At 50.8% G+C, this 24,085-nt stretch overlaps 1 protein-coding gene across 5 annotated transcripts in view; it reads right to left on the bottom strand.

Annotated features, from left to right (window-relative positions):
• PTK7 (protein tyrosine kinase 7 (inactive)) overlaps positions 1-24,085 on the bottom strand; it is an 89,225-nt gene that overhangs the window by 32,423 nt on the left and 32,717 nt on the right. For all 5 annotated transcript variants that reach the window (XM_011960393.1, XM_011960391.1, XM_011960392.1 and 2 more), the window contains exons 2-7: positions 4,229-4,516; positions 3,665-3,767; positions 3,071-3,261; positions 2,830-2,980; positions 1,024-1,172; positions 502-768 (exon numbers count right to left, since the gene is read on the bottom strand). In XM_011960393.1, the coding sequence (XP_011815783.1) occupies positions 502-768; positions 1,024-1,172; positions 2,830-2,980; positions 3,071-3,261; positions 3,665-3,767; positions 4,229-4,516 (1,149 nt within the window). The remainder of the gene's footprint in view (positions 1-501; positions 769-1,023; positions 1,173-2,829; positions 2,981-3,070; positions 3,262-3,664; positions 3,768-4,228; positions 4,517-24,085) is intronic.

Below are 24,085 nucleotides of genomic sequence, written 5' to 3' on the forward strand. Positions count from 1 at the left end.
GCCAGGATGGTCTCGATCTCCTGACCTCGTGATCCACCCGTCTCGGCCTCCCAAAGTGCTGGGATTACAGGCTTGAGCCACCGCGCCCGGCCTCGTTTGGCCTTTTCAACCACCTTGCGGGGTAGGTAGATTACTGGCTCCGTTTTATGGATGAGGAGACTGAACCCCAGTAAGGTGGGTGATTTGCTACCATCATCACTCTGTGCGTTGGGAGCACAGTGGGACCCAGGTCTCTAGACTCCTAGTCCATTGCTCTTTCCTCTGCACCTAGAGGACCGTTTTTCTGTGAGGACTGTCACTATTTCCTCCGGAGCACCCACCCTAACCCCTGTGCCTGGCTCTCTACTGTCTACTCCGACTCCCAGTAGTGAACTGATTTCCAAGCCTGCAGGGCCCAGAACCGAGAGGGCCTCAGGTGAGCACCAGGGAAGCCTCTGTCCATCACACCCAGATCTGCGTTCCCCTCCACCTCTCCTTGACCTTCAGAGCAAAGATGCTCACTGGCCACAGTGATGTTGACATCCTGTCTCCGCTGACCAGCCAGGTTGGCCGCGTGGCAGGTGTAGACACCAGCATCACTTTCAGCAATACTGGCCAACACCAGTTCGTGGCCCTTCTGGTAGACCCTGCCATGGGTGGGCAGTCGGACTCCTGCGTGCTCCCACCACACACTGGGCTCTGGCAGACCCTTGGGGGGAAGGCAGGTAACACGCTCCTCGCTGCCCGCTGTAAACACCCGTGGCTCAAATACAGGCATGTCTTCAATCTCTGCAAGGATATAAGTGGGAGGAATGGCCCGATTACTGTGGGTCTCAGGGTACATGATGTTCTCCCACAGCAAGCCTAGGCCCTTTTCCAGCACAAATCCTCCCCTGAAGCCCTCTGCATATCCTCCTCCTACCCCCAGCATCCGCTTCTTCCCCTGCCCTCCAAGCTGCTGAGTAAAAACAGGAGCCTAAATCTCTATGTGCCAAAAATGTTAAAGGCAGTCCCCACGTCAGCACCCCAGACCCAGAGACTCACCTGCTAGATGAAGTGTGGCCTCCAGGATGACAGGTGGGCCCCTCTGCCCCTGGCCGATGCAGCGGTAGACTCCTGCATTGCGTGGCCGGACCTGGGTCAGCAGCAGAGACCCGTTGGCAAATACTGTGGCTCTGCGAAGGTGTGGGGGGCTGCAGAGGGGAGAGTGCAATTTGGAGAAAGTGGCCAATAGGCCTACTTCTGAAAAGGAATGCAAGAGAACCCCTTTCCTGCAAAAGTTGGAAATGTAGTAAGGAATCGACCAGGAACAGGGCAGAAAGAAGGAAGTTGACACTCCACACTGGTGTGTGTGCCTGCATACACTTGCTCAGGTGTACGTGCAGGTGTGTGTTCCAACTACAAGAGATCAGCTCGGGAAGCGATGAGGCAAATGACAAGGCAGGTGAGAGACAGACTGATATGGTTTGGCTGTGTCCCCACTCAAATCTCATCTGAAATTGTAGCTCCCATAATTCCCACGTGTTGTGGGAGGGACCCAGTGGGAGGTAATTGAATCATGGGGGTAAGTCTTTCCCATGCTGTTCTCATGATCGTGAATAAGTCTCACGAGATCTGATGGTTTTAAAAAGAGGCGTTCCGGCCGGGCGCGGTGGCTCAAGCCTGTAATCCCAGCACTTTGGGAGGCCGAGACGGGCGGATCACGAGGTCAGGAGATCGAGACCATCCTGGCTAACATGGTGAAACCCCGTCTCTACTAAAAATAGAAAAAATTAGCCGGGCGAGGTGGCGGGCGCCTGTAGTCCCAGCTACTCGGGAGGCTGAGGCAGGAGAATGGCGGGAACCCGGGAGGCGGAGCTTGTAGTGAGCCGAGATCGCGCCACTGCACTCCAGCCTGGGCGACAGAGCGAGACTCCGTCTCAAAAAAAAAAAAGAAAAAAAAAAAAAGAGGCGTTCCCCTGCACAAGCTCTCTCTCCTTTGCCTGCTGCCATCCATGTAAGACATGACTTGGTCTTCCTTGCCTTCTGCCAAGATTGTGAGGCTTGCCCAGCCATGTAGAACTGCAAGTCCAATTAAACCTCTTTCTTTTGTAAATTGCCCAGTCTTGGGTATGTCTTTATCAGCAGCATTAAAATGGTCTAATACACAGAGTAACCACCATGTGCAACTGTCAAGACAGGGGAGCCACCATCCTGCAGGGCCACACTGATAGGGCACCCAGCTCCAGAGTCAGATACCCCTCAGCCATACCAGGCAGGCTACTGATGATGTCCTCAGGGCTGAAGCCAAGTGGCATCCAAGTCCCTAGCCTAGGAAGCCACACCCCCAAGGACCATGGTCATGTCTGATACTACAAAGGTGTTCTATGCTCTCCTAGGGTCCAGGCAAGAACAGAAGTCCCTGCAGTGGGGCTGGAACCTTCTAGAGGTATTTGCTTCCTCCAAAAAGTGTGTGTGTGTGTGTGTGTGTGTGTGTGTGTGAGATGTCTTTGCCATACTGGATCATGCTATCTAGACTGTGACCACCTGACTACCAGGTCTCTTGTGTCTCTCTCATCCCTGGGGTCTCTACCCTTCCATCCCAGACGACTCATGTAGGCAGTGGGGAGAGAGAAGTAGAACCACCACTAGCTCAGAGGGCCTTTGTGCAAACTGGAAAACAGCTCTTCCCAGAGACTCTTCCCTGTGTTAGACTCATCTTATAAAAGCAAAACATTCAACTGTGTCTGTTGGAAATTTGAAATAATACATGTCCAAATCTGTGATGTCTGTGATATGAACCGCACCCCCTTCTAGAGAATGCATGTGTGTGGTACATGATACTGGAATGTCTCCGGCCAGATGCCTTACCGACTGCGGTTAGTGACGGGAGTCTCATCCTCAAAGAGCCACTGCAGGCTCGGGGGTGGCTGGGCTGAGAACTGGCAATGGAACATGGCCTCCTCATTCCTTGCTACTATCACGTCCTGGGGTGCTAGCACCACCCTGGCAAAGCTTTCATCTGGAGAGGGAAAGATGGGGGAGCAGGCAGGCTGGGTGGTGAGGCCCTCCTGTACTTACCTCATCCCTTCTGCCCCCAACCCAGGCTCACCAGCAATGCTCAAGGTGAAGTTCTGACTGCTGCAGGCCTGGCCAAAAGCATTGTGGGCGCAGCAGGAATAGAGCCCACTATGCTCAGGACCAGCTGGCCGGAGCATCAGGTTCCGCTCCTTGCTGCTGACTGTGTTATTGCTCTGACCATCAGAAAGGGGAGTCCCATCTCGGAACCACTGGTAGGTGGGCCTGCAGGGCAGACACAGTCAGCAGTCGGGGGCAGGGGTACTCACTGGCCAGTGGAGAGGATACAGAATCAGAGAGTCAGGGCTAGACCTTTCAGTTTATACATGGAGAAATGGGCACTGGGGAGGGGAAGGGACTTGCATAAGGGCACACAGTAATTCTGATTCAGGGACAGAATCAAGTTGAGATTAGATCTCTCAGCTCTACACACAATATGGCCCACTCTTCAGGTCACCAGGGGCCGGTGTAGGGCAATATCTCGGGGGAGGCGGGGTGAAGAACACTGTGGTGATGGAAGGAGTGGTCACAGAATGGAGCGAGATAACATCTGCATAGAGTCCAGGATTTGGGGAGACATCCCTGTCTGGAATAACCCTCTCCCATTCCCACTTCCTTGACTCCTTACCGAGGGTGCCCATCAATGTGACAACGAAGTGTGACCTGGGTCTGTGGCTGGATCTCAGCTTCTGAGGCTGGATGTTTCAGGACCACAGGACCTGCCTCAATCCCTGTAGCAGAGGCCATGGTTGCAGTGAGGGGCAGAGCAGGGCAAGGGCGGGAAGGCAGAGGGCAAGGAGGACAAGCAGGAAGCCGTGGAACCTCGAGGCTCTGTGCCAGCAGATACAAGGAAGCCCTGGAGGCTGAGGCTGGGGCTACAGGTACCAGATACTAAGTGCCTGCCTGGTCCCTGGCAGGTCAAGTCTGACACTTGGCCAAGGGCTCAGCCACCCTTTCCATTTGCACAAGCATGCAACAGATAAATGGGCCCCAGACTTGAAGGAAAAAATTTTTGGAAAAATGTAACTTTTAATTTCCTCTTATCCACATGAGCAAAAAGGGCTGATGATAAATGCATTCTGCCTGCCCCATTTAACTGGAAATGGGAGAAGCTGAAGCAAGGGAGGGGTCCTCCAGGCCTCAGACATTGAGGGTCTGACAAGGGGACTGGGCACAGCCCCCTGGCTCTCACATTTGATGTTGAAGGAGGCATTGGCACTGCGGGCTTCTTCTCCAGTGACATCATCCCGAGCCACACACTGGAAGGTGCCAGAGTCCTGCAGCCGGTCCACAGCCGCAAAGCTCAGGCTACTGCCCTGGGTGAAACGCCGTTCTGTGTCCTGGACAGGCGCCCCATCGAGCAGCCAGTACACATGTACCAGGCCCGGAGCCTCGACCTCACAGCGAAGCAGTGCCCGGCGCCCCTGCAGTGCATCCTGGGAGGACGGCTGCTTGATGAAGACGATGGCTGCCTGGGTACCTGTAGATGCGGACAGAGGAGAGGCAGGGTCAGCAGGAGCTAGCCTCTGTCCTAACACAGGCCACCCTGTGCATAGGAGGAAAGGGACTGTGTACACAGGAGGCATCCAATAAGTCCAGGTGTGAAAGATCATGATGCCACAATTGCAAGAGTCCCCTGAAAAATTTTTCTTTTTCTTTTTGAGATTTCTTTTTCTTTTTTCACTCGTCATCCAGGCTGGAATGTGGTAGGGCGATCTCAGCTCACTGCAACCTCCACCTCCTGGGTTCAAGTGATTCTTCTGCCTCAGTCTCCCAGGTAGCTGGGATTACAGGCATGAGCCACCATACCCGGCTAATTTTTGTATTTTTAGTAAAGACAGGGTTTCACCATGTTGGCCAGGCTGGTCTTGAACCCCTGACCTCAGGTGATCTGCCCACCTCAGCTTCCCAAAGTGCTGGGATTACAGGTGTGAGCCACAGTAGCCTCTCCTCAAAAGGTCTCAAGACTAGAGGGGCACACAGAACACAGTTACAGTCACATAAATGCCAAATGAACGGGGTAGGCAGGCAGCAGTGACTCTGGAGCAGGAAGGAAGAAGGGACCCCTGAGGGCTGGCTGCACAGGGAGGCTTCCCAGCAACAGAGAGCCTGGGCCTGCAGGGTCAGAACACAGAAGGTTTTGATGCCAGGCTGAGGAGCCAGGGACATTGCAGGTCACTTTCCCCTAATCCAGAATCAGGAGGTTTAGTAAAGTTAAATCATGACCCAAACAGCACCCTGGAAAGATGGCTTCATTCACGCCCCTTGACAGTGCCAACATCAGAGGTGGCCAGACGGGATGCTTTGAATCTCACCCACAAATGCTCTGCAGCCCAACGTTCCCCAGACGCTTCTTTGAAAAAACCCACCCCATCACTGGAGAAGCCAGTATTCTCTAGAAACCTGGGCTGCTGCCAAAGACAAGCCATCCTGTGTCCTGTGTGGTTTTTTTTTTTTTTTTGAGACTGAGTCTTGCTCTGTCAGCCAGGTTGGAGTGCAGTGGCGAGATGTTGGCTCACTGCAAGCTTCACCTCCCGGGTTCACGCCATTCTCCTGCCTCAGCCTCCTGAGTAGCTGGGATTACAGGCGCCTGCCACCACGCCCAGCTAATTTTTTGTATTTTTAGTAGAGACAGGGTTTCACCGTGTTAGCCAGGACGGTCTCAATCTCCTGACCTCGTGATCTGCCCGCCTGGGCCTCCCAAAGGGCTGGGATTACAGGTGTGAGCCACTGCGCCCGGCCCCATGTCTTGTTCTTTATCCCTAAGAATCCATCTGTGTCCAAGGTCAGCTTCTCTGTGGTTCCAGAGTTCCACTTGAAGCCATTCCCCTTCCTGTACTATTATAGTTCAGCTCTGGCCACGGGGTCCCTGCAACCAAAGGTGGAACCGCAGTCAGTGGGAACAAAGGAAAGAGGAAGAAGCCTACACTGCATGGCAGATGGGTTTAGGGAGGCGGAGGGCAGAGCCAGGCAGGTGGGTGGCATGGTTACGGCAGCGGCAGGAGCAACACACTGGCCTTTGTTCTTAGCCCGCGTGGGCGCCTTGCAGAGGCCTGGAGCCACTGGGCCTTGAACACAGAAGAGGACTCCCCGATCCCACCCCCCAGAAGAAGAAACGGGCCACCTGGAACTGCTACACGAAGCAGCAGGCTCTGCCTTGAGCCAAACTGGCTGGGCAAGTGCAGAAAGGTACTAATGGGGTCTTTTCCATCTCTTCCCAAACCACTGGAAACTAATCCAAGTCCCCGGAGATGGGGTTCTGTTCTTTACGGGATGAGAATCAGTCTTCTCCTAAAGTCAGTGTCAAGACAATTCCAGGATCCCCCATCCTGGGTCCAGATGAGGGGCTGCCCCTGGTGTTGGTCCATCTCCCAACAAGCTCATAGGTGCCAGCCCGCATCTCCTGACACAAAACCCAGTCATGGAGCTGGAAGCAGCTTAGAGCAGCCAACTCTGTGCTCTTCCCAGCTCTGCCCAGAGACTCAGAAACAACCCTCGAAGCATCTGATCCTACAATGAGGAGTCACATTCCCCACTGCCAGGTAGTGAAGTGGACACACCTCTTGCAGACAATGCCAGGCACACAAAGGCACCCAGCAAGCACTGCCTGAACTGAAGTGACCTCAAAGGAAGCGTGGGGCAAGAACTGATGCACGGAGTACTTCTGGAGCACCTCTCATGACGCAGATGAGCAGAGTCAGACTGAGTCCCCAGTGGGCCTCTGCAAATGTGACTCACCAAAATCCTAGGACTTTTTTTTTTTTTTTTTTGAGACGGAGTCTTACTTATTCTGCTACCCAGGCTGGAGTGCAGTGGCGCAATCTTGACTCACAGCAACCTCCACCTCCTGGATTTAGCGATTTTCATGCCTTTGCCTCCCAAGTAGCTGGGATTACAGGTACGCGTCACCACGCCTGGCTAATTTTTGTATTTTTTGTGGAGACAGGGTTTCACCATGTTGGCCAGGCTAGTCTTGAACTCCTGACCGCAAGTGATCCACCCACCTTGGCCTCCTAAAGTGCTGGGATTACAGACTGCCTGCCCAAAATCCTAGGACCTTTGACCCAGAATTCCAGGAGGCTTGTCAAAGACCAAAGAGAGATCATCTGCCCTCGAAGTGTGGGCAAGTCCCCACCTTCCCCGCTCAGTTCCTGCAGACATGGTGGGGAGCCAGGAGTCTCACCTACATGCAGTAGCAGTTAAGGGGCTGAATCAGACAGGCTGGGCTCAGATCCTGACCTGTTACATTCAGTGTGTCTGACACCTTGGATAAGTAACACAGATTGTGTCTCAGCTTCCTCTGCCTCTCTCACAAGGCTGTCATGAGTCGTAAACCTGGAAACACATGAAGTGCCTTGCAAAGGGTTCACCTTCAGTAAATGGCAGCTACTGTTAATATTCTTATGATCACCCTTCCTGCTCAAGGACTCAACTTCTAAGAAGATTAGAAAGCTCTCCATTTGCCAAGTGCCAGGACCACTCCCAGAGCCTGGACAGGGGAGGAGCCGCCACAGCAGAGAAGTCTAAAGGGAATAAGCAGGTGGTGGGTGGGATAGAGGGGAAGGGGACCTGGGTTTGCAGGAACCACAGACCACCTACCATAGAAACCCAAGCTGGGAGAAGAGACAGTGTGACTCAGAGACCCCAGCTCAGCCTTGGCCACCCCCAGCTCAGCCTCTAGCACCCACTCCTGGGGCTGGGACTGGGCTGCTCCATAGCTGTGGTGAGAGATGCTGCATTCCCAGACTGCCACTCAGAGCCCCCTGCGCCCCAACGACTGGGCCTGGGAAACATCAAAGCCGGCCCCGAGGGGGCCTCTGTCCTGACGTCAGCTCACAGCAGGTCCTGGTTAGTGCTTGGCTGGGACAGACTTTAGATGTTTCTTTTTTCTTTTCTTTTTTTTGGGGGGTGGGGGGGTGGAGAGGGACAGAGTTTTCATTCTCGTTGCCCAGGCTGCAGTACAATGGCATGATCTCAGCTCATGGCAACCTCTGCTTCCCGGGTTCAAGCGATTCTCCTGCCTCAGCCTCCCGACTAGCTGGGATTACAGGCATGCGCCACCACGCCCAGCTAATTTTGTATTTTTAGTAGAGACTGGGTTTCTCCATGTTGGTCAGGCTGGTCTCCAACTCCCGACCTCAGGTGATCTGCCCGCCTCGGCTCCCAAAGTGCTAGGATTACAGGTGTGAGCCACCCCGCCCGGCAGATGTTTCAAAAGGCAGAAAATGCAGCTCCCAGGCCTGCTCGAAGCCCCTGGCCCCTGCTATAAGCACCTCAACCATAAGGCTCCTTATTCAGGTTAGCCCAGTGCTGCGGCACCCATGTTTGCTCAGAAGACAGTCTGTGGTGTGCCCAGCCTGGCCATCTGCCCAGTTTGCAGGAGGGGACGTTGGTCTGCTGTTTGTTGTTGGGCTATTCTTGAGATAGGGTCTCACTCTGTTGCCCAGGCTGGTGTACAGTGGTGCAATCACGGCTGACTGCAGCCTTGACCTACAGGGCTCAAGCGATCCTCCCACCTCGGCCTCCAAAGTGCTGGGCTTACAGGCATGAGCCACACTGTGCCCGGCTTTGGTCCGCTGTTTTGTTTTGGGTAAGCAGACAAAGGAGCCCTGGCAGAAAGGTCAGACTCCAAGAAAGGAGCTGGGACGCAAGGGACTCTACTTTTGCTTTGTCAGAAGATTTGCTGATAACAAGAAATGGAGGATAGCAATGACAGAGAAGAAGGCAGGCATTTCGGGATGGAGGTGGTACCTGCCTCAAGGTGATGTAGTCACCAGCACATTCCTGTCCCATCCCCTTGACCCGAGTATGCCCCCAGAACTGTGGTCTGGGAAAGGTCCTGGGCTTCCAAGACTACCTCCTCTTTCGCCACCAGGCTATGCCATGCAACCCCCTCCACTGCACACAAGCCCCCATGGAGATGCAGGCCACGTGACCCCGGAGGCAGCCAGCTCCATGTGCAGCTTTGCTGCTGACAAACAGCCCTGCCTCCGCTGCTCACTAGTGACGCTACCTTACTGTGGCCTCTGCACGCTTCTTCTTTGCTGTGAAATGGGGACAGTGGGCCCCACCATCCCGCCTGAGTGAGGGCTAACAGGTTCACATTCGCAAAGCCCACACATGGCACAAAACACAGAGGGTGCTGCTTCCCCGGTAGGAGCCTGCCGCACCGGGCTCAGCAGGCAAGAAGCCCTCAGCAACGACAGGCAGGCAGGGCCATCTGCCCACACCAGGCGCCGACCCCAACAAAGCCGGAGCTGCAAACACCCAATAAGGACATTTTCCAAGCCATTTCCTTGGCTCCCTAACAGCCATCTATATGCAGACACTCACTTTGCCTGCGTCTCCTGCGCCTGCCCTCCACCCCCACCCCCGCCAGCATCTGGTCTGGTGCCCACCCTCCGTGTTGCTCTCTGGGCTTGGGCCCAGCTGGCCCATGTGTGTATATGTGTGTGTGTATACACATACATATGTGTAAACACAATTGTTACAGAGAGCAGAGAGCAGCAGGAAGTTTTTCCTAAGCACTCCTACTCTTAAGTAATTTTGGCTGCTTCAATCCAAGGATCCATCTGGGCCACTCAGCTACCCATCTCTCAGGAGCTAGAACTCCTGGTTTAGGAAAAACACCCCCAGGACCTATATAGGCTCCAGAATCTGCCACACATCACTGTTCGATTCTATCAATCAACTTCTCTCTCTCATTAAAGAAAATGCCATCTGGCCGGGCGCGGTGACTCACACCTGCAATCCCAGGATTTTGGGAGGCCAAGGAGGGCGGGTCACGAGATCAGGAATTTGAGCTTGGCCAACATGGTGAAAGAAAATGCCATCCTTCACATGTCTCAGGACAAGGTGAGATAGAAAGACTCTGGCTGAGTAAGGAGCTTGATGCTACCAGCCCAGAAGTCCTCCAGGAGTGTGCTCCACAGAGGCATGGGGATTTTGCATGGTGGAGCATGACTCTGTGAGTAATTGCAGGATCTCCCACATCCAAAGTCAACCAGCCATACACATGTCTGACTCTTCCACACCAGCACCACACTAAAGACTCAGTCCTTTGGCCGGGTGCAGTGGCTCTAGCCTGTAATCCCAACATTTTGGGAGGCCAAGGCAGGTGGATCACCCAAGGTCAGGAGTTCGAGACCAGCCTGGCCAACATGGTGAAACCTCATCTCTACTAAAAATTAGCTGGGCATGGTGGCACGTGCCTGTAATCCCAGCTACTTGGGAGGCTGAGGCAGGAGAATCGCTTGAACCAGGGAGACAGAGGTTGCAGTGAGCTGAGATCACGCCACTGAACTCCAGCCTGGGTGACAGAGCAAGATCCATCTCAAAAAAAAAAGACTCAGTCCCTGGCTCCACAGCCCAGGTCCCTGTAGGGGATATCCTGAATGCCAGATGGCCCCTAGAGTCCAGGCCAAGGTGGGTGGCTCCTGTAGGGCATACATAGACCCCCAAGGGAGACGTTTGCCAGCTTCCCAGTGTAGGGAGACAGCGCCAGGCCGCAGGCCAGGAGAAGCAGCCCTCAACCTGAGAAGCATAAGTGTTCCAGGGGAGGAGCAGCCCCGGGGCTCCCTGACCCACAGAGGACAAACTTTCTCTCACGTCCCCACCACTTGGAAACTCTGAAGGCCAAACCAGAGGGCCCAGGATGCCTCCCCAACCCCAGAATAGCTTACCTAATCCTCCCCCAGGGCCCAGTGCACCGTACCGCAGACCTCATACCTTGAAGATCTGACTGATACTCTTGACTGCTCTTGAGCCACCCCAAAGGTGTGTGGCCCATTTTTTTCCTTTTTGAAATAGGGTCTCACTCTGTCACCCCACACTGCAAAATGCAGTGGTGCAATCACGGCTCACTGCAGCCTCAACCTCCCAGGCCCAAGCAATTCTCCCACCTCAGCTCCTAAGCAGCTGGGGCCACAGGCATGTGCCACCATGCCCAGCTAATTTTCAAATTTCTTTTGCAGAATTGGAGTCCCCCTAGGTTGCCCAGGCTGGTACTGAACTCCTGGGCTGAAGTGATCCTCCTGCCTCAGCCTCCCAAAGTGCTGGGATTACAGGTATGAGCCACCACCACGCCTGGCCACATTTGTAATGTTTTGAAGAACAGTCTCAATCACTGCAGGAATGTCACTTGAATGAACAGTAAGTCCAGTCATCTCCCTTTCACTCACATTGGCAGAAACACAAAATGTTGCAGGGGTATTTGTGACTCTGAGGATTTAGAATGTCTCCCCCGACTACTACCAGTACGCTGTATGTGGTTTCAGTGCAAGCAATCCAGACTGTCTGATGGTGGGCCCAGAGCATGAGGGTTCAGAGGTCGCTGAAGATGGACAAGCTGACTCCAAGACCCAGTGAGCTGCAGAGCACAAAATTCTGCTTCACTTCTGTCTTCCCAGGGTCTATAAGAGGCCCCAGGTTCACCAACAGCAGCCCTCCAAAATCCATCCCAGCCCTTGCCCTAAGCAGGGCAAGAGGGAGCACAGCCAAGGACCCTGCTGAGTTTTCCTATCCTGGGACTTAATATCAGTATCTGGAGAGGTTCCCACATCCAGATTAGAGAAACAGAACAGGATCACCAAGGACTGGGGCAGAAACAATTTAGCAGGCCGGCTCTCAGATCTCAGATGAAAACTGAAACTCAGACTTGCCTGTCCCACTCCCAGGAGGCCCTGGAGGGGTCAGATTAACCTCTAACGGCAGGAGTAAGGCCTTGGGTCCGGCATCATGTGGTGGTATCCAAGCATGGAGAGACAAAAATGCCAGCCAGCTGAGTCAGGCACAGCGCCTGTAATCCCAGCAGCTTGGGAGGATGAGGCAAGAGGATCCCTTGAGGCCAGGAATTCGGACTGAGTAACATAGTCCAAAAAAAAAAAAAAGGCCAGAAACGTGGCACATGGCGTAAGGTGCTCCCCAGCCAGGGGTCACCATCAGCCCCTGGCCCCCGCCTGTTTTCTTCTGGGGGTGGAAGGGTTGTACCCCGTACCTGCCTCTTGCCCTTAGTGACCCTTAAATGGCTGTGGAGTCTCTTAGGAAGTAGCAATGAATGAAAAACGCAGCTGGAGTGAGGTGGAGCGATGAGATGAAAGGAACATATGTTAGGGAAACCTGGGTTCTGGTTTGATACAGTCACTAATCAGGGTGACCCTGGCCAATCACCACTTCCTCCCAGGCAATCCTATCTGTAAAAGTACAGAAATGAAAGCACGCAACTGAACAGTCAGTCACCAAGACCTAACACTGGACTGGCTGCAATGAATCGCAGAAGTAGTTACAGAAACGGGGGCCCATTCCCCAGAATCTCCCCCACCATCCGCACAGCCAAGCCTCAGAGCCCACTTAGTAAACGCAGCACCAGGCCTGGGAGGGATTAAGAGTGACCTAACGAACAGCAGGTGTGTGGGATCTGAGGCACCTGGGGGCTGCAAATAGGGATTCAGCATCATTCTGATAAGCTGCTCTGTTCCTCGGCTCAGTCCTGCGCAGCCTCTCCAGGAGACCTGCCTTTGCCATCTCCTTCCTTGGCCACACACTTGCACTGAAATCTCATTGCCTGGGATACCCTGACACTCTTGCCTCTGCTGTGACTGAGAGCTTTATCCCCCAAGCTAGTAAGCTGGAGGGAAGGGTAGACATTTGTGCCCAGTGTGAGACATCTGTGCCCCTCTGGTGCCTGGGATATGCAGTAAATACCCTGAGAGCATGTGTGGGGGAATGAAGTCACTCAAGTGTTCATCTGACCTGACCTGAAATTATTGTCCTACATCTACATTTATCCATCTTGGCCAACTTAATTTTACTCTCTGAGTCTCAGTTTTCTCACTTGGAAAATGGTAGCCTTGAAACCAATTTTAGTAATGCTTTATCAGCCTACAGTCCCTCCCTATGATATTTAAATGAAATTCACATTAAGTATAGACGCACAAAAGTCTGCCTATTTTTCAAGAAAGTTAAAAACCCCAGAAATTCTAAGGAACTGTGGAACCCAAGATTCAAAAGCCCTTGGACTAAGGAGATCCCTTCCAAAGGTGAATGCAGGGAGGAGGACTTGGAACAGAATTGCCAAGGGGAACCACAAGTTCTCAGCACCCTCCATGCCTGGGAACGGATCTGGCCCCAAATCCATTCTTGGCCCCGAGAGGAGAGAGACAGACAGCAGCCAGCTGTCTCCTGAAGATGCCAGTGAGGAGCCTGCAGAAATAATATACATCCCAGGGAAGGCAACAGGGCTGCTGGAACAGGAGACTGGGAAATATGCCATGAGCTCAGCCTCAGGAAGACCTCTGTGGTGCTCAGCCAGTGCTCCCAGTGATTCAAGAGGACAAGGAGTCCAGCCCCTGATCACCCAGGGAAGATGGGAAGAGATTTGCTGTGGGCTCCACAGCCATTTATTGGAGGGGTTCAGACCTAGAGCGCTCCCAGGTCTCTGACTCCCAGGGGTTCCAATGTGTAGGATCCCTCAGAGTCCACCATGGAGAACGGTGCCAGGGTGGAGCCTGGGAGCCAGCTTCCCAGGGTCCTTCCCACAGAGGCAGGGGGTGAACTAGACAGGCCAGGACCACTCACTACCTTGGACTGGTTGTGGCCTTAGTTTAATTATTAATTTTCAAAACAGGCTCAGAAAACTCTGATAAATTCCAATTTACGATCCTTTTTCACCCATTTCTGTCTCCCGCCTGGGAGACCAATAATCCAGGCTGAGAAGCACAGCCTGCAGATCTGGCCAGAGTGGCCATGGCAGTTCACCCCAAATTCCTGGTGGCAGGGAGGATGCCCTTTACACCCTGCCTGCACCCAACCCTGCCTCATCCACCTTACCCTTGGGGATAGGTGGCCTCAATCCCATACAGTAAGGAAAATCTTCTCTGGCTTCTAAGAAGTTAAAATAGCCTGGTTGTGGTGGCTCATACCTGTAATCTCAACACTTTGGGAAGCCGAGAGAGAAGGATCGCTTGAGCCCAGGAGTTCGAGACCAGCCTGGGCAACATGATGAAACCTCATCTCTACAAAAAATAAGCCAAATGTGGTGGCACCCACCTGTCATCCCAGCTACTTGGGAGGCAGAAGTGAGAGGATGGCTGGAAGCCGGGAGGTAGAGGTTGCAGTGAGCCAAGATCACGTCACTGCAGCCTGGGTGACAGGGCAAGACCCTATCTCGAAAAAAAAAAAAAGAAAAAAAAAAATATATATATATATAGAGAAGTTAAAATATTCCTTAAACCTGCTCTAATACGATAGCCCTAGTGACATGAGGCTATTTAAATTTATTTATTTATTTATTTTTTTCAAGACAGTCTCACTCTGTCGCCCAGGCAGATTATACAGTGGCACAGTCTCAGCTCACTGCAACCTCTGCCTCCTGAGTTGAAGCAATTCTCCTGCCTCAGCCCCGAGTGGCTGGGATTACAGGTGCTCGCCACCACACCCAGCTAATTTTTATATTTTTAGTAGAGACGGGGTTTTACCATGTTGGCCAGACTGGTCTCGAACTCCCGACCTCAGGTGATTCACCCACCTCAGCCTCCCAAAGTACTGGGATTACAGGCATGAGCCAATGTGCCCAGCCTAAATTTAATTTAAATGAAATAAAATTGAAAATTCATTTCCTCAGTAACACTAGCCACACGTCCAGTGCTCAGGGGCCATAGGTGGCTGGTGACTGCTGTACTGAATCACAGAGAGAAACAGTTCCATCCTCAAAAAAAAAAAAAGGTCCATCTGACCACCTGCTTCTGGCTGCCCTGGTTCCTCTGACTGCCCACTTCTCGCCAGAGCCTGTGTGCAGACACACTGCCTTTTTCTTCTTCTTTTAATTCATAGGATTCTGACTGATAGAGGACACATTTCTTTCTTTTCTTTTTCTTTTTTTTTTTTGATGGAGTTTTGCTCTTGTTGCCCAGGCTGGAGTGCAATGGCATGATCTTGGCTCACTGTAACCTCCACCTCCCGGGTTCAAGCAACTCTCCTGCCTCAGCCTCCTCAGTAGCTGGGATTACAGGTGCCTGCCACCACGCCTGGCTAATTTTTTGTATTTTTAGTAGAGAGAGGGTTTCACCATGTTGGCTGGTCCCAAACTCCTGACCTCAGGTGATCTGCCCGCCTTGGGCTCCCAAAGTGCTCTGCCTCCCACCTAGTGAAGAAACTGGGACTGGCGTGAACCACCGCGTCTGGCCTAGAGGACACATTTCTGATCCAGAGAACCCTCAACACCATCAGACTCATTTTACAGAAAAGGAAACCGGAGTCAAGGATGCCCCAGTAAATGGCAGGCTCAGGAGCCGCCCCTGGGTCTGTCTGACTCCCAAGTCTACCTTCTTTCTGTGATGCCGCACTCGCTGCTTCTCATTTCACTCATTAATTCCCTGGTACCCGCATTCCCTCCACAACCAATCTATTGTGTTTCACATGAGTCCTTTTGTTTGCATGTGCTCTTGTAAAATGCAATTGGTGTTCCATCAGCAGGTGGAACTTACTCATGTTAACAGTCCTGCAAGATCTCTCACCTGCTCCCTACTCATTGTTCATACTCAGCACTATGTTTTGAGGATCCTTCTCTGTGGCCTTCTCCTACATCCTGCTCTTCTCCCCAATAGATTTACGTATTGGGCTTTTCTGGGGGAGACACAAATGAATGCTCTTTTAAACAGGTGACTGAACAGAGCTGTCCACAGTTGAAGTCTAGGGCAGGTGCAGTGGCTCACGCCTGACAGTAATCCCAGCACTTTGGGAGGCTGAAGTGGGCAGATCACCTCAGTTCAGGAGTTTGAGACCAGCCTGGACAACATGGTGAAACCCCGACTCTACTAAAAATACAAAAATTAGCCAGGTGTAGTGTCAGGCGCCTATAATCCCAGCTACTCAGGAGGCTGAGGCATGAGAATCGCTTGAACCCGGGAGGCGAAGGTTGCAGTGAGCCAAGGTCGCACCACTGCACTCCAGCCTGGGCGATACAGCGAGGCTGAGTCTCAAAAAATAAATAAATACACAATTACAAACAAAAGTCTACAGCCTCTTCTCTGCATGCCCTAGCACCCAGCCTACTCACCCTCGTCTGTTTTCCACCACACCTCTGGGTATCCTCAGAACCTGGTCACATGCACATGTATCCATATGCACACACACACACACACACACACACACAAAACCAGCTTTTCTTGGCCTTCTTCCTCCTCCACTCAAGCCCAAAAAGTGACTAGAGGCTGGACCTCGGCTGGTTTCAAAGGGATAACAGAAAGAATCAGTCTCATACTTTTATATTTAGAAGCGTTCTGCAAACCACTTCCCGGAGCAGACAAGAGTGGGGAATGTGAGGAAATCACTTTGCTATGTTGTGATGTGGAAAGCACGAGCCGCCCAGGGCCTGTGGCAGCGGGCTGCGGGGACATGAGGCAATGTTAGCACATGTGTAGGAGGCGAACATGCCCCTGGGCAGCCTGGTCATCCCTTCTCACGACTGGCCAGCTGGCTGGGAGCAGAGCCACAGACCCTCTCTCAAAGACCCCTCCTGCTACCCTTCCGTTGGGGAACACAGTGTCTCCACCTGTCTGGGTAACAGCTGTTTCTGGAAACCAACTCTTCTTTTTGGGGAGGGGTTCTTACAAGGGGGTTGCTCCACTCAGGCCTATAAGACTAGACTTTAGGCCCAACCTGGGACACAGAGAGAAGGCTCCAGACTGAGGGAGGGGGCTGGCGAGTGCTTAGAAGAGCCACGAGCTTGGAGGGGCAAGGGAACACTCCTGGACCCAGGTCCATGGGAGAGGGGCATGGGAGCGGGATTTTGCACAGGGCCCACTGCCCCTTTTTTTTTCTTTTTTTTTTTTTTTTGAGATGGAGTATCTCTCTGTCAGCCAGGTTGGAGTGCAGTGGCACAATCTTGGCTCACTGCAACCTCCGCCTCCTGGGCTCAAGCAATTCTCCCATCTCAGCCTCCCAAGTAGCTGACACCCGCCACGGCGCCCAGCTAATTTTTGTATTTTTAGTACAAACAGGGTTTTTCCACGTTGGCTGTGGCTGGTCTTGAACTTCTGACCTCAAGCAATCCGTTCATCTCGGCCTCCCAAAGTGCTGGGATTATAGGTGTGAGCCACCACACCCGGCCCCCACTGCCCCTTTCTGAAGGCAGACCTGCTCCTCCCATCAAAAGCTCTCCTCACAGCCATCTCTGTGGCTGGGAAAATGTTGAGATAACAATGCACCAGAGATGAGGGGAAGAGATCTTGCAGGAGCCATCAGCTGCAACCAAGGTTGTTGCTCAAATATTACTCACAGGTAGTGGAGCCAGGCCAGTGTTATTAGGTGAGCCCTGGGGGTGTCGGGGGACGGGGACAGGCCACCTGCTCGGTTACAGTCAAACCATCAGATCTTCCCAGATACTTCCTAGACTCCTTACAAACTCCATTTTACTGCTTAAAATATAAACTTCCTAATAAGTTTATATTTTAAATATTAATGCATATTTTAATGCATTAATCTTAATCTCTTAACTACATTACTAATGATTGGTCCTTTATTTTTAAGGAAAATAACCAAAAAAGAGTCATACTTTTTAAAAAATCAGCTGTTTAGAAAAAGTATTCTGGCTAAAGACATAAAATAAATATTTTAATCTTCTAATCAATAACAATAGATGAAAAAAATACAAACTGATGAATAAAGGACAGAAGCAACTCCTTGTAAAGTGTTTCTGTTTTGTTTTGTTCTGAGACAAAGTCTAGCTCTTGTTGCCCAGGCTGGAGTGCAATGGCGAGATCTCGGCTCACTGCAACCTCCGCCTCCCAGGTTCAAGTGATTCTCCTGCCTCAGCCTCCTGAGTAGCTGGGATTACAGGCATGCGCCACCACGCCCTGCTAATTTTTTTGTATTTTTAGTAGAGACAAGGTTTCACCATGTTGGTCAGGCTGGTCTCGAACTCCTGACCTCAGGCAATCTGCCCGCCTAGGCCTCCCAAATAAGTTATTTTTAAAAGCACCAAAATCTTGCTGCTCATCACCAGATGCCAAAAGCTTAAGGACAACCCACTTCAAGGGGAAACATAAAGCATAAAGCACACACGGACGGCTGAGAAAAGGGCTCCTAGGGGTGGCTGATGCAATCACTGAACTGAATAGCCAAAAAAATGACAAAAACCTCAAGTTTATTTCATGCTTACTCCCTTGATCTTTCAGTCAAGGTCCAGGAGGCACTGAGATCTGGCTTCACTCAAGTCAGGAACTGGCTGTGCCCCCATTCCAGGGGGGGCCTCTTATGGACCTCCAAAGTCACATAGACAGCGACAGACAGGAGAGAGACAGAGGGAGAAACACAGGGAGACAGGGAGATGAGATAAGGGAACAGAAGAAATTGAGAGAGACAGAGAAGGGGAAACTGACAGAGAGAGAGAGAGAGACAGACAGACAGACAGACAGACAATGTGAGACCCAGGCCCTGGCAGACAGATGGAGGTGGCGAGAGATCAACATGCAGAGACACAGACAGAGAGAAACTGAGAGACAGAGATCAAGTAACATAGAATCAGAGAGAGACAGAGACAAAGGGACAAGAAATAGCACACACATGTGACACACGCGCACGCGTGCATGCACAGCGCTCCCCATGCCTGCAGGGCAGGCCCCAGCCCCACATTTACCCCAGCTGCCCCTGGCAGGTCTGTTCTGTTTCCAGTAGCAGGGGCCCTGCCCACCCCCTCCCACCACCCTCCCCAGCAGCCGCAGGGACTCCAGACTGAGTCCCGGGCCACAGGCCTCAGGGCTGCCCAGGGTAACACTAGATCCTGAAGGTTACAGCTTGTCTGTTGGTGGAAGGTGGGAGGGAGTGAAAGAGAGGGGCGGAGGCTCTATATATACACCAGATTCAGACCCTTTATAATGGAGAGCCCTCAAATTAGAGGCTCCTGGTAAATAATTCACCAGGAAGAGTACAGTACCTTCCCTGGGCTCATCCATTATTCATCAATAAATGCACCGTACTGTTACACTTCCTGACATCTAAAATGGTCTGAGCCATTAGGCCAGAAATGAGACAACAGCAGAGCAGTTTCCATCCAACTTTTCCAGAACCCCTGACCCAGCAGTCCTGCTGCTTTTGGAGCTTAAGGTTGCTGCTCCTTAAGCAAGGGCAAAGCAGCCGGGCCTCTCTGACTGTGAGATCCCAAAGGCAGGCACATATCCAGCTCCAAGAGGGCCCTTCTGGCCCTCCCTAGGGCCAGAAAGAAATAACTGTGCCCAGAAAAGTCTTAGGTAGAACCCTTGTGTTCACCAGACCCCAGAGGGAAAAGGGAAAAGAAAAACACTTTTTTTTTTTTTTTGAGCTGGAGTACCACTCTGTCACCCAGGCTGGAGCGCAGAGGTGTGATCTTGGCTCACTGCAACCTCCACCTCCTGGGCTCAAGTGATTCTCCTGCCTCAGGCTCCCCAGTAGCTGGGACTACAGGCAAGCACCACCACACCTGGCTAATTTTTGTATTTTTAGTAAAGATGGGTTTTCACCATGTTGGTTAGGCTCGAACTCAAACTCCTGGCCTCAAGGAATCCATTCGGCTCAGCCTCCCAAAGTGCTGGGATTACAGGTGTGAGCCACCACACCCAGCACAGGAAAATACCTTGTTTGTATCTGTCTAAGGGCAATACTGTTCTGAAGAGTATCAAAGAGCACTTTGGGAGGCTGAGATGGGAGGAGCTCAGGAATTCAAGACCAGTCTAAGCAGCATAGCAAAACCCTGCCTCTAAAAAAAAAAAAAAAAAACAACTAGCTATGTGCAGTGGCACATGCCTATAGTCCCAGCTACCAGGGAGGCTGAGGCGAGAGGATCACATAGGCCCAGGAATTCAAGATTACAGTGAGCTATGATTGTGCCACTGACTGAGACCCCATTCTTAAAAAAAAAAAAAAAAAAAAAAAAAAAGGCTCAAAGAATTTGACTTTGATGCCAGCCACCAAAGGCAGAAAGACCTGCATCCTAGACTTGGCTCTGAGCAAGTCATCTTGTTGTCCAGGCCTTGGTTTTCCCGAATCTAAAATGGGGTCGGGTGCAGTGGCTCACATCTGTAATCCCAGCACTTTGGGAGGCTGAGGTGGGCAGATAACCTGAGGTCAGGAGTTCGAGACCAGCCTGGCCAACATGGTAAAACCCCATCTCTACTAAAAATACAAAAATTAGCCAGGTGTGGTGGTAAGGGAACAGAAGAAATTGAGAGAGAGAAGGGGAGAGTGACGAAGAGAGAGAAGGGGAGAGTGACAGAGAGAGAGAGACAGTGTGAGATCCAGGCCCTGGCAGACAGATGGAGGAGGTAAGAGATCAACATGCAGAGACACAGACAAAGAGACACTCCCAAGTAGTCCCAGCCACTTGGGAGGCTGAGGCAGGAGAATCACTTGAACCTGGGAGGCGGAGGTTGCAGTGAGCCGAGATCACGCCACTGTACTCCAGCCTGGGTAACAGAGGGAAACTACGTCTATATATATATATATAAAAATAAAAAAAACTGGCTAGCAGCAACACCTGCTCTCTATCCTGCAGGGCCTCTACAAGGATGAAACGCCTCTGGAACTGTAAGGCGCTGGCATACAGTGTAGATGCAGGGTGGAGATGAGGTTAAAAGTTCAGGGACTGGAGTCTGACTACCTATATTCAAATACACTCCCTCACTTACCAAGAGTATGACCTTGGACAAGCTGTTTATCCTTTCCATGCCTTCATTTTTGTATCTATAAAATGGTGCTAATAGGCCAGGCACAGTGGCTCACGCCTGCAATCCCAGCACTTTGGGAGGCCAAGGTGGGAGGACTGTTTGAGCTCAGAAGTTCAAGACCAGGCTGGGCAACACAGTAAGACCTCATCTGTACTGAAAAGTTAAAAAAAAAAAAAAAAGAATTAGCTGGGCATGGTGGTATGCACCTGTGGTCCCAGCTACTCAGGAGGCTGAGGTGGGAGGATCATTTGAGACCAGGAGATCAGATTGAGGCTGCAGTGATCGTGCCACTGCATCCCAGCCTGTGTGACAGAGCAAGACCCATCTCAAAAGAAATAAAATAAAAGATGCTAATAACAGTACTGGCCTCATAGGCTTGTTGCAAAAAGAAAATTCACATGGTAGCAGAGGTAGCAGGTCTGAAACAGAAAATTAGCTGAGCATGGTGGTGTGCGCCTGTAATCCCAGCTAGTCAGGAGACTGAGGCAGGAGAATCACTTGAACCCAGGAGACGGAGGTTGCAGTGAGCCAAAATCAAGCCACCGCACTCCAGCCTGGGTGATACAGCAAGACTCTGTCTCGAAAAAAAAAAAAAGAAAAGAAAAGAAAATACTCCAATACACTAGTTATCTAAGAAATGTAAATTAGAACAAGTTCTACCCATCAAATGAAGGCCAAGATTTTAAAAATAACACTCAACGCTGGTGAGCATATGGAGAAAATAGTCCTTCTACTTTGCTGGAGGGAATATAAATTATAATAATTCCCTTCTGGAAAATGGTTTAGTAATATTGTACTAATGTTCTAAAAAATTTATGTCCTTTCACCTTGCAGAATTGGCTGATTCCAGTTTTGGGACAGGAAATGCACAAGAGAAGCCTAGAACTCCATCTTATCATACAAGGAAACAAGCAAAGACTAGCAGGTCTCATCAAAAGGTCCAGGAGAAAAAAAAAAGATTCAAGGCCTGCTGGGTATGGTGCCATGCTCCTGTAGTCCCAGCTACTTGAATGGTTCAGGTGGGAGGATTGCTTGAGCCCAGGAGTTCAAGTTCAGCTTGGGCAACATAGCAAGACCCTATGTCTTTAAAAAAATAAAATAAATAAAAAGGTTCAGGCTCAACTTAAAGAGGCTCCCATCAGCCAATGATAGGACCACTTAAGCATCTGTAAGGGTAAGAACCACATGGACTAAAACACATCAAATAGGTTTAAAATTCATAAGTGCACAATGATGCTTCACACAAAACACCCAAAGTCTCTCACTGGCCACCTCTGAAGAATGTTCGAAAACCAATTCATTACTTTGAAAACAGGTCAAGAATCAAGCATTTATTCTTCCCTTTCTTGAACAGCTATATCTCTGGGTAACCAAACAATTAATGAGGGGAGATTTGTGTTTATAGAAGTTTCCAGCTAATAAACAGAATACCAACATTTTACAACTCCCTAATGAAATAATAGATCTAGCAATGATTAGTGATGGCTTCTCATTCCAAAGAGACAACCAGATATTGTATCTACTGAGGGAAATACACATGAAGGGGAAAAAAAAAAAAAAAAACAAATCTGAACTTGATGAAGCCTCTACATCTAATCCATTATTGAAAAGTTAACAAGTCTGGGCACAGTCGTTCATGCCTAGAATCCTAGCACTTTGGGAGGCCAAGGCAGGCGGATCACCTGAGGTCTGGAGTTTGTGACCAGCCTGGCCAGCATGGGGAAACCCCGTCTCTACTAAAGATACAAAAATTAGTCTGGCATGGTGGCAGGCATCTGTAGTCCCAGCTACTCAGGAGGCTGAGGCAGGAGAATCGCTTGAACCTGGGAGGTGAAGGTTGCAGTGAGTCGAGATTGTGCCACTGCACTCCAGCCTAGGCAACAAGAGCGAGACTCTGTCTCAAAAAAAAAAGTTCAAGCAGCTTTCTAGAACAAATTTGGAAAACAAGACAGAAGTTAGATAACAATGTGCCACCAACTGAAATAATAATCATGAACACACATTCTCTGTATCTTCTATTACTCCCGTAAATAACTGTTAAAACCCTAATACTGCTATTTAACATTTCATGTGCTTACAACTGTGTCTTCACCACTAGATTCTAAGATTCCTGAGGACAGGTGCAGATCTCACACTTGGTCTCCTCCATGGCAGGTGCCTTGCCCATGAGAGGTGCTCAGGAAGTATTGGTTGATTTGTGGTGGTTTTACTGAGCCACATAATTTGGTAGCATTATCCCAACATGATGTGGAACCAGCTGAGGGTCAAAGCCCAATATGGGATCCTGGTAGGCAATTATATTAATTATCATTATTAATTCAACAATCATTTACTTAGAGCCTACCATGTGCCAAATACTTCATAAGACACTGGGGACAGAGAGAGAAACACACAATTACTGCCTTTAAGTGTCTCAGTTTAGTGGGAGAGTCAGGCAAGTAAACATATAATTAAAGTAATAGCTACCACTTACTGACCACTTACTATCACTGTTCCAAACACTTAACCATATTAACTTGTTATAATGCTAATGCCCATCCGGTGGGGTAGGTACTATGCTCCCCATTATGCAGATGGGGAAATGGAGGCAAAGAAAGGTAAAGCAATTTGCTAAACATCACATAGCTGATGAGTAACAAATGCAGGCTTCAAATCTCAGGTCCTCTGGCCTGAAGAAAGTCTATCTAACCCCTAGGCTTTACAATAATGTATTATCACACAGGATGATGGGTGGGTGCAAAGGACACAAAAGAGAAGCATCCAAGTCAGAGTCAGGGGACTAAAAAGTTAGGGAGGCCGGGCAAGGTGGCTCACACCTGTAATCCCAGCACTTTGGGAGGTCAAGGACAGCAGATCACCTTGAGGTCAGGAGTTTGAAACCAGTCTGGCCCACATGATGAAAACCCGCCTCTACTAAAAATACGTAAATTAGCCAGGCATGGTGGTGCACACCTATAGTCCCAGCTACTCAGCAGGATGAGGCAGGAGAATCGCTTGGGAAAGGAGGTGGAGGGTGCAGTGAGCTGAGATCACGCCACTGTACTCCAGACTGGGCAACAGAGCAAGACTCTGTCTCAAAAAAAAAAAAAAAAACTCAGGGAAGAGGCTGGGCGTGGTAGCTCACAACTGTAATCCCAGCGCTTTGGGAGGCCAAGATGGGGAGATCACTTGAGGTCAGGAGTTCAAGACCAGCCTGGCCAACATGGTGAAATCCCATCTGTACTAAAAATACAAAAAATTAGCCGGGCGCCACACCTGTAATCCCAGTTACTTGGGAGGCCGAGGTGGCCATGAGTCGAGATCACACCACTGCACTCCAGCCTGGGTGACAGAGCAAGACTCCATCTCAAAAA

The sequence above is a fragment of the Colobus angolensis genome, unplaced genomic scaffold, assembly GCF_000951035.1.
Source record: "Colobus angolensis palliatus isolate OR3802 unplaced genomic scaffold, Cang.pa_1.0 Scaffold51, whole genome shotgun sequence".
NCBI classification, from domain to species: domain Eukaryota; kingdom Metazoa; phylum Chordata; class Mammalia; order Primates; family Cercopithecidae; genus Colobus; species Colobus angolensis.